The sequence below is a fragment of the Drosophila takahashii genome, chromosome X, assembly GCF_030179915.1.
Source record: "Drosophila takahashii strain IR98-3 E-12201 chromosome X, DtakHiC1v2, whole genome shotgun sequence".
Lineage (NCBI taxonomy): Eukaryota > Metazoa > Arthropoda > Insecta > Diptera > Drosophilidae > Drosophila > Drosophila takahashii.
In genome coordinates, this window is record NC_091683.1 from 3,383,720 (window position 1) to 3,399,091 (window position 15,372).

General features: G+C 38.4%; 1 protein-coding gene across 1 annotated transcript; it reads left to right on the forward strand.

The window, feature by feature from the left end:
* Nucleotides 1-813: 813 nt before the first annotated feature.
* On the forward strand, nucleotides 814-15,355 carry LOC108056103 (uncharacterized). Its single transcript, XM_044395030.2, has 7 exons — nucleotides 814-1,215; nucleotides 11,226-11,850; nucleotides 12,256-12,556; nucleotides 12,790-12,922; nucleotides 12,984-13,125; nucleotides 13,320-13,637; nucleotides 13,708-15,355. Exons 2-7 carry the CDS (start codon nucleotides 11,245-11,247, stop codon nucleotides 14,491-14,493), a joined length of 2,286 nt encoding a protein of 761 aa, XP_044250965.1. The 5' UTR covers nucleotides 814-1,215; nucleotides 11,226-11,244; the 3' UTR covers nucleotides 14,494-15,355.
* The last annotated feature ends 17 nt before the right edge of the window (nucleotides 15,356-15,372 follow it).

The following is a 15,372-nucleotide window of genomic DNA, read 5'->3' on the forward strand; positions in this document are numbered from 1 at the left end:
TCGCCGTGTATCTCAGCATGTAAGGAATGGACTCGACCCATATGCGAAAAAGCCGCAAAATTGAGGGAAATTAACCTAGGCTGCGGTCGCCATGCCTCGACTATACATATAGATATATATGAATCCCAGTCTGGATCCGAATCGAAATACAAAATCCGAATCTGCCGCTTAATTGCAGCGCAGTGGCAACGCCAGCAAACCGGAAAGAACGGCGACAATGATTGCCAATCGGATTTGGCCGCAATCAGTGGTGACTAAAGTCGGGCTTAAAGACTGAATGAAAATTATAATTACTGTTTCCTGTAGTTAATCGTTTTAAAAAAAAAAGTATTCTTTTACAAAATAAAGCCTTTCATTCAATTTGTATATCAGTAACTTAATTTAACTTTAACTTAGTCAAAAAAAATAGGAAAAGTATTAAATTTTTAAGGACTACATTTTAATTGAAATTATTTTCGTGTCAGGTAGGGGTAATAAAAATAAATAATGATAAAAAATAAAAATTTCAGATCTCATTCAGATAATAATTTCGAATCTGAGCTTTGGTACCTTAAAAAACTTATGTTTTTCTTTCCAAAAATGTGTGAAAAAGCCAAGACGTAATATGAAATCAGTTACGAACAATTAATTTAGAAATTTGTAAAAAAAAAATTAATTAAATAATATATGTATAATTTTAAAGCAGAGCTTTAAAGCCTCAAAATCTGTGTATTTCTCTTTCCAAAAATCTGTGAAAAAGCCAAGACGTCATCTCTGATCGGCGGACCTCAGTCGCAGTCGCAGTCGACGTCCGCTGGCTGCCATTCTGCCGCTTTGCCGCTCAGTTTGCTTCGAGCGCTGGAACGTGAAAGTCGACGACTGAGGGCCAACGTTGCGGATGAAAGATTTTCGATCGGATCTTGGGAAGACTTTTGAAAAGCGCAGGCGTGCAACGGTTTTTTGTTTTTTCGTTTGTTTGTTTGGGCATTTTTTTCGAGTGTGGTGGCTGAGTGAAAATCAAACGCATTTCGTGCATAATCTGTGGAATTTTACACATTGTAAAATCAATTTTATTGTGCAAATTGAATTTTGTTTCTTCGTTTTTTTTTGGCTTTCCGTTGGTTGTGCGGCAACGGTTGAAAATAATAATGCAGCCACATTAAGCGGGCAAACAGTAAACAAAAACAACATCTAAAGAGTCAACAGCAATTACAAGGCACTAAACCGGAGGAAGAGGTGAGCAAATATTTCCATCCATTTGTGTTGTTCTTTCGCTTTTTGCTCGCTTGATTTTCGGTTTATTATGTTTCGCTGATTTTGTTTCGGCATTGCAATGATTTTAGTGCAGAGAAAATAATTTTATCTGTATTTATTTAATTGCTAAGAAATATATAGTAAATTTTGTAAAATTCTTGACCAGATAAAATTGCTCTAAAAATCTAAGAAACATATAAATTCGAAAAAATGGTAAATAAAATCTCAAAAATGGCATTAGATATTTGACATTTAAATTCTATTAGAACTATGAAAGTAGCCCACTTTTTCTCCCCGTGTGCCAGCTGGGACACACACACACCTAGGCATAACCTCATTAAAGTTGTCGCTGTTGTTGTCCTCATTTATCCGGACTCCGAAGAGTTGGAGTTCGGAGCCGCGGACTCAAAAACTCTGAGCCGTCTTCGATTATTGAGCCGTTTGACTTTTTCCCAACTTCCACCAACGAACCTGTTGGCTTGGCCCCACTGGCAAAACGACAAAAACACCAAAAAAAAAAAAAAAACTACACAAAATATATACAAAACTGGAGAAAAAAAGTGTAAAATGAAAATAAAAAAGCAGAAAACATCAAGGGGAAAAAAGAATAAAATGAAAACATGCTCTGGTCAGCCTCTAGAAATATGCGAGTATCTGTCTTTGAGCTCTTTTCTCTTCTCCGCGGGCTTTCGTTGTGTGTTTTGAATTTTTTGCGCCTTTTACACTGGCCACTCGGCACTCGTAAAGCCCATAAAGTGCACTAAAAACCACTGTCGTCCATATACTTGACCTATCCGAACCGAACCGAATCGAACCGGGCTTCTAGGGGGGAATAATGGTCGGCAATCTGGCCGAGTTGCTTTCTGGGCTGGGCAGTTGCACTTGGCCTTAAATCGCTTTATTTTCCTAGAAAAGCACTAATTTGTTCAGACGGAATAGAGCGATTTCATGGAAATGTCTAGTCTAGTGTGTACATAAAATATAAAAATAGTTAAAATGTCAAATAATTTTTCAAAACAATAGTTCAGATTTAAAAAAAAACCTAAAATATTTCCTAGATCAAAATATAAAATTAAATTAATTAATACTTTGGTAATGTAGAGATTTAGTCATATTTTGCATGAATTTAAAGTATTTAAAAGTTAAGAATCTGGGTAAATGTGAACATTTTAGAAATAATTTAAATCATAAATACTTAAAATTGGATGGGTAGGTAATTTCAAGCTATTAAAACCAGGTTTTTTCGCCGTGCACTTTGCTTTAGGTTGAGAGCAATTTTCGTTTGGATTTGGAATGGCCCCTCCTCTGAAGCCCCCTTAAAAATTATTATTACTCTGCCGCATCATTATCGCCGCGCTTGAAATCTAATTTTTCTGCCTCGGCCACAATTTGCCACACGATTTTGTTTTGTTTTTATTTCATTTTCTTTGTTGCGGCTGCGAAAGGAATTGAAAGTGCGCGCGCATGCGCAATTAAGGCCAAGTGCGCGCAAAAAAACAAAATCCAAAAAAAAGTCATCTGACAGGAAAACAGAAAAAAAAGATAAAAAAATAAAGGGGGAGGGAAATTGTCGGCGGAGGCTGAAGGCTAAAGAGCAGAAATTCACTTTTTAGTTTAAAAAATAAATAACTTGCAGAATCCAGAAGAGGAGAGTTCCAAAGGCCAGTTGGTGAAAATCCAGCGCATACAGGTTATAAAGATTTATGATCACTTTTGATCACCTTCCAATGTAGGTGAAGCTCAAGTGAAAGAAGATAACGTGGCTTAGTGCCGCCGAGTGACTGGCCAAAGCCATATATATACGGCCATATAGCAGCTATGCCCACTTAGATCCAGGTCATCATTGCCGGCGAGTGCCATTTGGATGGAAAACGGCGATTTCTTCGCATAACTCGACTAAAGCCGAGTAATTAATTGACTCATTTCTTTGGTTTCCAACTCTTTCGTAAATAAATGAATGAATTTTAAAACCAGAATAATCTAAAGTATCTTTAGTATTTTTAAAATGTCCAACTCTATATTAATTACATAAATAATTATTAACATAATAATTATTAACATAAGGCATCTTTAGTATTTTTAATATATTAAATCTTAACTGGAAGAAAATGAAAAAAATCAAAAATAATTTTAATACTTTAAATCTTGAAAAGGACGAAAAAAGTTAGAGTTGGCTTTTGGTTTATTGTGTAATAATTAAAAATGCCTCCAGCGAATGCATATTTAACAACCATTCAACACTTTAAACCATTGAAAAATGATTGATGGGCTAAATTGTTTTGGGGAATGGGGTCAAAACTATTGGTTCAACAAGAAATTCATTACTTTCATTAATTTATTGTTATTTTCGCGACCCTTTAAATTGTAAATTCGTATGTGCAATTATTGTAAGTATGTAATTTATCTCATAAGGGATGGAAGATAATAAAAATGTAGGTAAAGCCTAACCTTTCTTACGAAATATTTCACACCCATGCTATATAGGTTTTTGTTACTCATAAAGGTTATACTCTTGTTTTTTTCCATTATCCGTACAATCTGTTTTTTATACGAGTACATAGAGTTATCGCATTTGATTGAATCGTGTTGCAATCATTATGTATTCAAACAAATAGTTACCACTTTGTATGCAAACACGTTGGCCAATAGATCACTTTAATGATTTCTTAATTGGCAGTTAACGCGAAATGGTTATAAAAAGAACAAGTACAATGTGTTTTTTATATTCGATCAGGAGTTGATTCACTTGACAATTAAGCAATTAGTTGTTTTTATTAATTATGCGTACAAAATCAATGATTTAAGTATGTACTTAAAGCAAACATAATGTTAATTCGACTGACATTTAATCAGGCTTGGCCATTTTATTAACCTTTACTTTAACTTATAATCCATGAACTATACGAAATTTATTCAGAACCTTAATGATGATATTTGTAAATATTAATTCTAGCTGCATTATAAAAAAATTATAGTAAAATGTTACTATTATACTGCATTATTTTTCTTCTGAACAATTTTACTCACTGCACATTCATTAAGTTGTTTGTTCACCTTCTTATCACATTGCATTTAATTATCCACTTCACTTACAGATTTTCTCACCATTCATTTGCTATTCATTCGTGTTTTTCCACCTCCCCTCTAAAAAAAAATGTAATTTCTTTTGCCAGCTATCTCGAAAAGAAAAAAACAATTACCCAGGCAGATAACTCATTAATAACTTGCATGGCAAAAGGTATTTTTAATTTTTAATTTTGCTGTTGAGCATTCAGTTTTTGTTACGGTTAATGCTGGAATAACTATTCATGTGACTTAAACGGGTTACTGCTGTTGCTTTTGCCTTTTTGCTTTCTACATAACAAATGAAAAATATAACAAATACACCCACAGCGAATTCAAATCCCAAGCCAAGAGCATCCATCCATCCAACCACCTATCCATCTATAACTTGGGCTCTTTCGAGTGCTTCAATGTTTCGATGAATGCGGGTTGGAAAAATAACAAAAACCTAGCCAAAGAATGGCTATTTGGAGCTCTATTTCTATATATAGCAAAGTGCCAGCTTTGTAGGCCCAATTGACCTTAAATTATTGCCCTGGCGTTGGCGTAATGTTTCAAAATTCTTTGCATATATTTGGCTTTTAGCCACATTTGGCCAACATGCAAATCGGGTTTTTATGATGGGTATTTTTCTCGTATCTCTTTTTGTCGGTCAATTAACCTGCGATATCCGGCCAGAGAGCCAGAAAGCCCGAACCCGGGCAATTACAAATGCAGAGCAAGTGATCGTGCCACATGCCACATGCCGCATGCGAGCTTTCACTGATCCAGCCAAGCAGCCAAGCATTCGAGCACCACTGGGCAGTTCGGATCTGGAATCGGACTCTGATCCTAGCTCAAAGATCTCACAATCTCACAGTCCAAAAGAAAGAAAAAAACGTGGGCGAACTTTCCCACGTCCGAAGATTGCAGAGGAACCGCACAGAGCGAAAAAACGGGAACCAAACGCTTGAAATGTAATTTAAAAAATAAGTAAACAAAATAACTCATAAAAATAATAAATATAATCAATCAATCAATCAAAAAAGAAAAAAAAAGATAAATTGAAAGTCAAAGCTTTTTAATACAAAACTCTGGAAAATAATTTCGAGACTTCTATATTGTTATATCCTTAAAAATATAATTAATAAATTATGCATCAATTAAAATATCTAAAAGTTTTAACAAAGGTTGAAAATTAATTTGAAATATTTCACTTTTATCCCAAGTGTTTGGTGGAAAACTACCAAGTATTTAACAACTTTCTTTCAAACTACCAAATGTTAGTCGAAATGAAGTGTTTTGCATTTATTTTTATTTCGAATGTTTTGTTTTTCCTGTACATCAAAGGCCCGTCGTCACGCTTCGCTTTGTTGAACTGTCGAAAAAAAAGCTGGCAAAAGCAGATACACAAATTTCACGAAATATCAATAGATGTGTGGCAGCGTAACTTCAGCAACATTAGCAACATCAGAAACATCAGCAACATCAGCAAAAAAAACAAAAACTGGCAGCCCTGGGGGCCAAATCTCATGGCGAATCGGATGGGAATGGAACCTGAGATCCGAAAAGGGTGGAATGACTGCTGGTGATCCCAGGCTCTGGAGCCAAAAAGTTCTCAGCTCAGAATCTTGGCTGCACCTTTCACTTGTAGCGGAAATACACGCAGAAAAATTTAATATTATTTTTAATTAAAAAAAATTTTATATTTTTAAATTTTTCTGGGCTCAGAAAGTTTTTATATAAAAAAGTTTTTGACGAATTTTAATAATTTAATTTTGTTTCAGTAAGTACCTTCTTTAGAACTTTTTCCGGTGCACAAGTGGCTGTGTGATTTTTATGCGGGGGATTGGCAGTGGGAACCGAGTGTTTGGGCTTCATAAATGGCGGGGGATTGGCAGTAGAAAAAAAGGCGGAACTGTGAGGTAAACAAAGTTTAGAACCTACAGTTTTCCCACTAAAGCAGTCGACTCAACCGGGGAGAGTTGTGTACCATTGCACAATAGATAAGTGTATTTACGTGATCCGAGCTGCGTTTGGTTTTTGGTCCGAAATTTCCTGCTCATAAGCACGGCTCAAGGTCATTGGGTACACTTTATTTTCGGTTTTTTTTTTAGGCCACACCCGTGGCCGAAAAAAAAACAAAAGGTTTTAGTTTGAAATGCGGTTTTGTGTAGAGGTTGAGGATTTTTGATTTCATTTTGGGCCTCCCTTTTCCGGTTTTCTCATAAGCCCCCCACATATGACATATATGCAAACCCCCCCGAACTGCATAATCTATATATCGTAATCGTCATCGTCACAGGCAAATGCACCGCTGGCTGACCTTTTGCAATAATCGAAAGTATTGCTATGCGATGCCGAAAGAAAACCGAAATTTCCCAATCCAAAAAACTTAAAAATCGAAATGGAAATGGAAGAAAAAAAAAACCTGAAATGCATATCGGTCTCACTTGGATTGCGTCTAAATGAAAAACTCTATAATAATAATAGCTGGCTGGAAAAAAGATGAAGATGGTGAAGAAAAGAAAAGTTAGGCTTTCGTCACGCTTATACAATTTTTTGTTTATTTATTTTCGGTTTTTGTATCGTCTTTCGGCTGCGCGACTGCGCAATGCCTCAAAGCCCCCGAAAGGCCCCCTAAAACCCCTATATATAGAGGAGCCCCATTCCAAAACTTCGATTCCGTTTCCAGCTTCGATTGCAATTATCTCGCTCGGCTCGGCCGTTGTCTAAATGAATTCAATTAAAAATTCACAATCGACAATAAATAACCCCGGCTCGGCGGCATTTTCACTATGCTATACTTATACTCATACTTCGGCGGACTTTGAGATACCCGAGCGAATGCAAAAAGCCAGCAAAATGGCAGGAAAAAAAAGGCTAAGCGAAAAGTAAACAAAACAAAGCTGAAATCGCATTGCACAGTGGGCTAAAAGCTGACGGAAGTTGTGCAGGTGATTCATGCGTTCTTGAACAAGTGAATAATGGGTTTCTTCCTTCTAAAATAATTAAATTAAATTTAATTTAATTTACCATTGAGTAATTATTACTACATTTTTGAATGAATACATTTGATATTGCATTAAGTTGGTTGAATACAACCTTTTTGATTTTGATAATAGTTCTCTAAATGAAATTGCAATAAAACAAGTAATAAACAAGATTTATTTACAGTAAATATGGGTAAATATTTTTTTTATGAATATATTATTAAGCATAATAATTTAGTTGCATTTATAAAATGAAAACTTTTTAATTTACATTATATTTATTGTTTTATAAACGATTAATATTTATTATACCAGCCGAGTATTTAACATAGTTTTGATAAGATTCTTAGATGGTATCTTGTTAAAAGAAATTTCTTGCCTTTTAACCATTTAAAGTTATACCCAATGACCCAAAAATGATCACTTACTTGTGAGTAAACAAAATCGATTGTAAAATGCCGGCCAGTGACACTATTTCACCCACTCGAAATGCTATCTTATCGCCGGGTGCATTCAACTTGGCTTTAGTTTAGAACCACTGTACATATACGTATATACATAGTATGTATGTATGTATATATGCGATATATCTGAAGCGAAGGTAGTTAGCACTCAGTATGCATAAAACTGCGAAGTGGCGAGCGTGGGAAAAAGCATTGGCTAATCTCGAAACCCCACCAAACGGGCCAAGTTTGACCAGTTTGCGATTTTGGTTATGGTTATTGGGATTGGAATGGGGATTGGAATTGGGATGACTAGGCTTCACTTCCCCCTTGCAACAACGCACATTACTCATACGCCGCGTGGCCTACTCGGCAAAAAAAAGGGTCAAGAGACTCAAGACTTTTTGGCGGAGAATATCGAATATCGACATCCATAGATATGCGGATCTGTTATTATGATCCGGGGCCTGCCTTTAAAGACTTTCATTCATAGAAACTTTCAAAAGCGAAGACAATAAAAAATAACACGAAAAAACTTCCAAAGTGACCATCAAGAACTGGCCGCTAAAAACGGGTTTCTTTCGGCTTTTTAGCTTTTTAGCTTATAGCTTTTGGGTTTTGGCCATAATTTTCGTCTTATTTCTTGTATTTCTCCGCACCCTGGCAGAATACAATTTTTGCAGATACATTTCGCAGGCAATCTAACAGTTGGCCGCTAATGTGATTTGTGAATGTTTCGACGTGTATTTCGTTTGAGTATTTCGTATTTCGCAAGGCGAAGTAAATAAATTACATTGGCAGTTTAACGACGTCGTCTTGCCGCTGGAAATTGTCGCCGATTGGCGGCTTTTGTTTGAGTCTAAGATTTCCAGGCCGGTTGCAGCAGGGCTAAGAGCCCCCCGCCCCTCCCGCTGCAAATTGCTGGCCATTTAACAAGCCAATAGATACAAAGCCGAGTCACACAATGGTCACACAGAGGAACAAAGACACAATGCTAGCCAGGGTACAACGTGGGCCAAATGAATAGCTCTTAAAGTGTCTTCCATAATATAGAAAAAATACCTCGCTTTAAAAAAACTGTTATAATATTAATAATAATAATAATATATCAGCTAAGAAACTGTCAAAAAACATTCAAATTGGAAAAGAAAAATTTAAAATCACAATCAATGATTAATATTATTATTCTACCATTGGTTTATCTGCGATATTTTTATTTAAAGGTCAATATTCCATGAGAATACCAATAATATTGCACTTTATTGATATAATATAAGATATTCCTTTAAGTGATGAATAATAAAATATATTTAAATATTATGAGAAAGCAATAAAATTAACTTATCGTTAATAGTATTTTATTTAATTAATATATTCAATTAATAGTACTATTTTTGTGAGCTGCATTGCATCTAGATATGTGGTCATATGGGACATGGGATACACAACCTGCTGCCGATGAGCTTCAATGGTTCGCGATCGCTTGATTGACAGTTAGCTAACCGTTTCGAGTTAATACAAGTGTTTAACAGTTAGTCGGCGTGGAAATAGTAGTGAGAGATACTTGCCGCCAAGGAAATGCTATCATACCTCGTATACATAAGTACGCATTGTTGCATGGGAAATGGAAAATGGGAAACGGGGGGTTGTGCAAACAGCAAACAGCACTTATCTGCCGATGATAACTGGAGCAACGGAACCAGTTCTTACGCTTCTGATAAAACAACAATCGACAATGGCAATACGATTTACGATTCCGGGAAGCAGGAAACTAGTAATGAATGGTAGAACTTTAATGGATCTACTGCGGTCTGATTCTATTCAATTGCCTGTGTTTGCTTTCTTGTGGCAAAAAGAGTTATTAAAAAGAGTTATTCGGGGAAATCGTTGAAGAAAGGTTTCTTTGAAATTTAAATACATAGAAAATCAATCTCTAGAAAATACAAAAAATTTACCTTTTTTCTTAAAAGTATTTAAAATATTTAATATTTATGTTAAAAATATTAAAAATCATGTTAAATACAATGACAAACAAAACCATTTAAATTTCTTGTGACACGAGCAACCTTTTTAAACAAATTGCATGTTTACAAAATTGCGAAACGTTTTGGAGCATTTCGAAATTTGGCAAAACACACACAACGCCCGAACCTTTGACCCTCACCCCAAACAAAGTGTGAACTAACGTGGCTGTAATTTACTTTGAAGTGAAGACCCAAGAAGTCGCAATTTGTGTCAACCAAAGTTTTGCGAAAATCCCCGGCCGTAAATAATATAGAGCCTCTGCCCTCTGCAAAACGGGGAGACATTTTGGTGACCTTAACCTTAACCCCAATTTCTGTGGCTTTTTTCCCCATTTTTTAAGGGGAAATCTCGGGGAAAAGAAATACAAAGTATATACATAGGCTTACTAAAAACCAGTTGCCGCAGTTGCAGAACCTTACAAGTGCCTCGCGATCTTGGCCTGAACGAGTGAGTTGGCCCGAACGGACAGATGGAAATTGTTGTACAAAATATGGGTCGTGCGACAAGAAATGAGAAAGTGCCAGTGGAGCTGCTGAGCTGCTGGTTCCACAGACCGTTAGAATCGACTTTATGAATGCAAGTCTTGGGCTTGGCCAACGGAGATCGAAGAGCCACTAATGGCAGCGGGTTTTCGAGGGGTTTTCCCCCATCTCCATCTCCACATCTCCTTGGACCACCAAAAAAGCACTCGAGCTGCCAGCGAGTAGCGTGCAAAAATGGAACGATGCCAGAAAATAGCCCCAGAGAATGTGAGAATAATCGAGAAGAGACCAGAGAAATATGGGAGTGAATAACAAGGAAAAATTATAACTAAATCTTAGTTCATTTAATAAATATTTCAAATAGGTATTACATTTAAGAACTTATTTTTAGTACAAATTTGAAATATTAGAAAAATAGTTAGGCAGTGAAATATCAAAACCACATAAATGTTCCATTTAAGATCAAAGAATATAACAAATTAATTAGGAAAAAATATTTAAAATTTTAGTAATAATATTAGCGTTATTTTTTAAGACTTTTCTGGCTTATCGCCTCTCATATATCATATCATATTATAATAATTATTACTGCATACGCAGCTCTATTTGGTCAGCATCATTAGCTGATTTGTTGGGCGCCATTAATTTATTCGCTCGCCTCTTTCGCTTTTGTCTTATTAATTTGCCTGCATGTTCGAAACTGTCAATGAGGCAAGGTCACAATTCGGTTAAGGAAACCGAAAGAGAACTCTTGAGATTTCGAAGATAAATGGGGGAGACTGGTTGAAAGGTGACCTAGGCAAGTGGTAGCCCCGATTAGAGCGTGAAATAGGAAGTCTCTTACAATCTTAAAGCTACTGTTCTTATATTATTAATTATTATGTGTTTTGAAAATATTGTTAAAAATATTTAAGAAGGTAATATATGTTTTATTGGTAAAAACTATTTATATTTTTTTTTTATTTATTTATTTTAATTATTTTTAAAATTTTCCCATTTTTTTTCAGTGACCTCCTCGGGATCCGGATGTCGGCTGCCACGCACATGGCGCTGCCGGCTCACGCCATCGTCCCGCCGCCGCCGGGAACGCCACCGGTGGCACTGGGGGGCAGCGGGTGCTCCAATCTCAGCCTGCCGCCGGGCAAGCGCGGCCACAAGCGCAGCGTTTCGCTGGAGAATAACGCCCCGTTGACGCTGCGCAGCACTCCCAGTTTGGGCCACCAATCCTCGCTGGGATCGCCGCTGCTGCAGTTCGGGCTGCAGGCTCAAGGTCACGGGCAACAGCAGCAGCAGGCCTTCCACACGGGCACGCTGAAGTCGCGCCAGGAGCAGCGCCGGCTGAGCCAGAAGTTTGGGAGCCACAGCAACCTGGATGACGAGGGCGTGGGAGTGGGCTTCCAGATGCGCAGCAAGTTCCAGAACATCCGTCAGATGTTCGAGCTGAGTCGCAGCTGTGTGGGCGGCGGCGGAGGAGGCGGGGGAGGCGATGGCAGGGGGGGCGGGGCCGAGGAGGAGGCAATGCAATCTCTGCCAGCAACATTGCCGCAGCAGCAGCAGCAGCAACAGAGGCGGACCACGCCCATAGCCGGCGGAAGTCGCCAGCAGCAACAACAATTGGGCGAGGCGGAACAGGTGAGGCTCACAGATGCACTGGGAGAAATATTTATAGAATATTAAAATACATTTTTACATATTTTAAATTTTAATATTTATTCTCACTGAGTAAAATATTTTATTTTATCAAAAATTGAATTCAAACATACTATAAGTACATTTTAAATTATTAAATTATATTTAATATTTTGTATTGGTATTCTTAAAACTATATAGTAACAAAAAGAACAAATTGACATTTTACACTGATAAAATCGCCTTAAAATCGCCTATAAACCTTTAGTAAAATCACTTTTAAATATTAAAACTTCTAGAATTTTAGAATGACATTTTTATGAGTGTATCTAACCCTAAAAATATTTCACAAGTATTATAATTTTGTGCCTTGGCTTCGAACCCATTAAAACCAATTTGACTTTCCAGACCAGCGGCAACTTTCTGCGACCGATCGCCTTCAAGCCGATTCCATTTGAGCCGGACTATCGCATCGCCTGCCAGCAGCAGCAGCAGCACCAGCAGCAATTGCAGTTGCAACAGCAGCAGCAACAGCTGCAGCTGCAACACCACCAACAGCAGCAACAGCAACAGCAGCAGCAACAACAGCAACACCAACAGCAACATCAGGCGCTGCCGCTGCCGGCGGAGGGCGGGACTGAGCGGTATGGCTACGGATCGACTCCGTCACTTGCCCCACTGCCCACCGCATCAGCCCAGAAATTTGGCAGTGAGTAGCAGTTAACATTCCGCTTTATCTAGATTAAATAGTCACTTGACATTGGGGGCACTTCCAAGCGATAAATTATAAATTATCTGTGAAGTAAAGTGGACAAGATTAGGTTTGTTTTAAAGGTATTTTAAAAGAGTCTTAACTATGGTAAATATATTATTTAAAATTTATAAATATAAATAATATATAAATATTAATACTATTAAATGTGCATCGCTTTTGATTAATAGGTACCACCGATCTGCGACATCTGGCCGCCCGGCGTCGCAATCATCGTTTGCTGCAGCGTTCCAGCAATGAGGATGCCCTGACCCTTGACCTCTTGAGCACCGGAAGCCACGACAGACCCGATGGGGCCAGCAGGTTTGTTCTTCTGCCAATTAGATAATCTACAAAATATTATAAAATATATATATTCACATAGCAAAAGCAGCGGCACAGTGGTGGGCAGCAGCGACCTGACTCCCTCGCCCTCGGATTCCGGGATCTCGGAACTGGAGGCGGCCCTCAAGGATCGCGACTCGGAGCTCTCGTACCTGCGACAGGCGATGGAGCACAATGAGAAAGTAATTTTCCAAGTACAAAAGGTTAAGCAGGTTAACCCATTGAACGCATATTTTAATACAGGGGTGCTTGCGGTCACATGAATATCTTGCATTGGGCACACGCCGATTCTTCTGTGTGTCGTTGTTCTGAGCACCCTTGTTTTAATGTGTTTCTTAATTCTACTATCATATATCATATATATATATTTCTGTAGGACAAGGAGGTGTACTGGGAGCACGAGACGCAGCGCCTGAGGCTCTTCTACGAGGGCCAGCAGCGCGAGTGCCAGCTGAAGCTGCGCAAGATGGAGCAGCTATTGGGGCTGCAGCAGTTCCAGCTGAAACAGCACAAGCTGCGCCAGTCGGAGCAGGTGAATCGGCTGCAGCAGCAGCTCGATTTGGCCAGGGACTCCGGCCAGGGGCTGCAGCAGCAGGTGGACGCACTGCGTCACCAGCTGGAGGACAGCGAGTGGCGGGTCTGCGAGCGCAACGGGGAGATAGCTTTACTCAAGACGCAGCTCAAGGAGGCGCATGTGGGTTTTTATATAAATATATCTAAATAAATAATATAAATAAATTAAAAATTAATCTTCCTTATTGCAGCTGGAAATCAACATGAAGGATCATGCGATTGTCAGCCTGAAGCACAGCAGCAACAGGAGCAGCAACAGCAACATTAAGTCCTGTGAATCAACAACACCAAGCCAAAGTCAACCAAAGCAGCAGGCGAAGGAGGAACAGCAACAGCAGCAACATCAGCAGGAATTGCAACAGCAACAGAAGCCACAAAATCAGCCCGACCAGCAGCAGCTGCAGAAGATCATCGCCCTGAAGGATCAGGTGATCGGAGCCCTTACCAGCGAACTGGCCAAGCTGCGCAAGGAGCTCTCCGATCTGGCCATTGCCCATGAGTACGGCGAGGAGCCGTGTGGCCGGTACACTCGGCTCAAGCAGCAGCTGGACAACCTGAACGAGATCTGCCAGAAGACGCGAAAGTATGCCACTGCGACTCCGGCTGTTAGCCCGGATTTGGCGCTGCCCAAGCTGGATGTCCTGGTGCAGCGATTGCAACTGGATCAGGGACAGGGATCGGGACAGGGATCAGGACAGGCGGGACAGCAAACGCTGGACACCCTCATCGAGGAGTCGACCACGTATGCCGAGGACATAGCCAAGCTGCGCCAGAAACTGGACGATTTTCGCCTGAATCTCGAGCTGGAAAAGCGACAGTGGTGCGCCGAGAAGGACAAGGTTTTGGGATATCAGAAGCAGCTGCAGGCCCACTACATTCACATGTACCAGAAGCTGCGCTGCCTGGACAGCGGCGGCGGCGGCGGCGGCGGAGGAGCAGCACCTGGACCAGTGGAGACCCACACCAATGGCCAGTGAAAACTGAAAAGAGGATACAATACCATACAACTAAAGATACAGGCAATGGTGCTATCGCCGCTGGGGCAATAAACTAGGCATCCTTTTAAGAACACTTCCTCACAACAGCTGTCTTCAATATAATATAATAAATTAATTGGCTCTTGAAACAAGAATCTTGAGTAAGTTTCTTAATTAGAAACAAAATGATTTCGAAATAAAAGAGAATTGTAATATTATTATTATAAAACAGCTGTTGAAAAAACTTAAAATTATATTTTTCAAATACTTTTTCTTAGGCAATTGTGACAAAATTGTTCAGTTTAAAGTATAAATACTATATAGTATAGTCAAAAAGTTCTTAACTGCTAATCAAAAATCGATATAATGTTTTACATTACTGGTCTATAATTTCACTTGTCTTACCTTTAGGTGTATTATTAAGCCCTCCAGTTTTGGTACTACCAATGTTTCTCCTATACTTCTAGTTTAACCAGTGAGCGCTTTCACATTTTCCTTCCCTCGGCGATAACTAATACACGATTTTCGATATTACCAGAGTTGATGGACACACAAAACTCTATTGAATATTTATACAAAATACGCATAATTGATTTTTTTGTTTTTAATATTTTACAAATATATATATATATGTATACTTTTAATTTATTAAATGTAATTATAAACGAGAAAAAAAAAACATTTGTGATTTCGCATGTTGAATATAATATATATATATATATATTGATATATGTATGTCGTTCCATTATGTATATGGAATAAAAAATTATGGTAATGAAATAACAAGATTTTGCTTTATTAATGAGGACCAGCGCTAAAGATAATGTGCAGGATCAATAAATGGTAAATGACTCAACTGGAAGCTAAATATAAAGTAAG

What these genes read in the sequence shown, in the direction of transcription:
- LOC108056103 (XM_044395030.2), top strand. Translation starts at nt 11,245, where the DNA reads ATGTCGGCTGCCACGCACATGGCGCTGCCGGCTCACGCCATCGTCCCG. An exon ending in AATTGGGCGAGGCGGAACAG is followed by an intron (nt 11,851 to 12,255) that starts GTGAGGCTCACA and finishes TTGACTTTCCAG; the next exon opens with ACCAGCGGCAACTTTCTGCG. An exon ending in AGACCCGATGGGGCCAGCAG is followed by an intron (nt 12,923 to 12,983) that starts GTTTGTTCTTCT and finishes ATATTCACATAG; the next exon opens with CAAAAGCAGCGGCACAGTGG.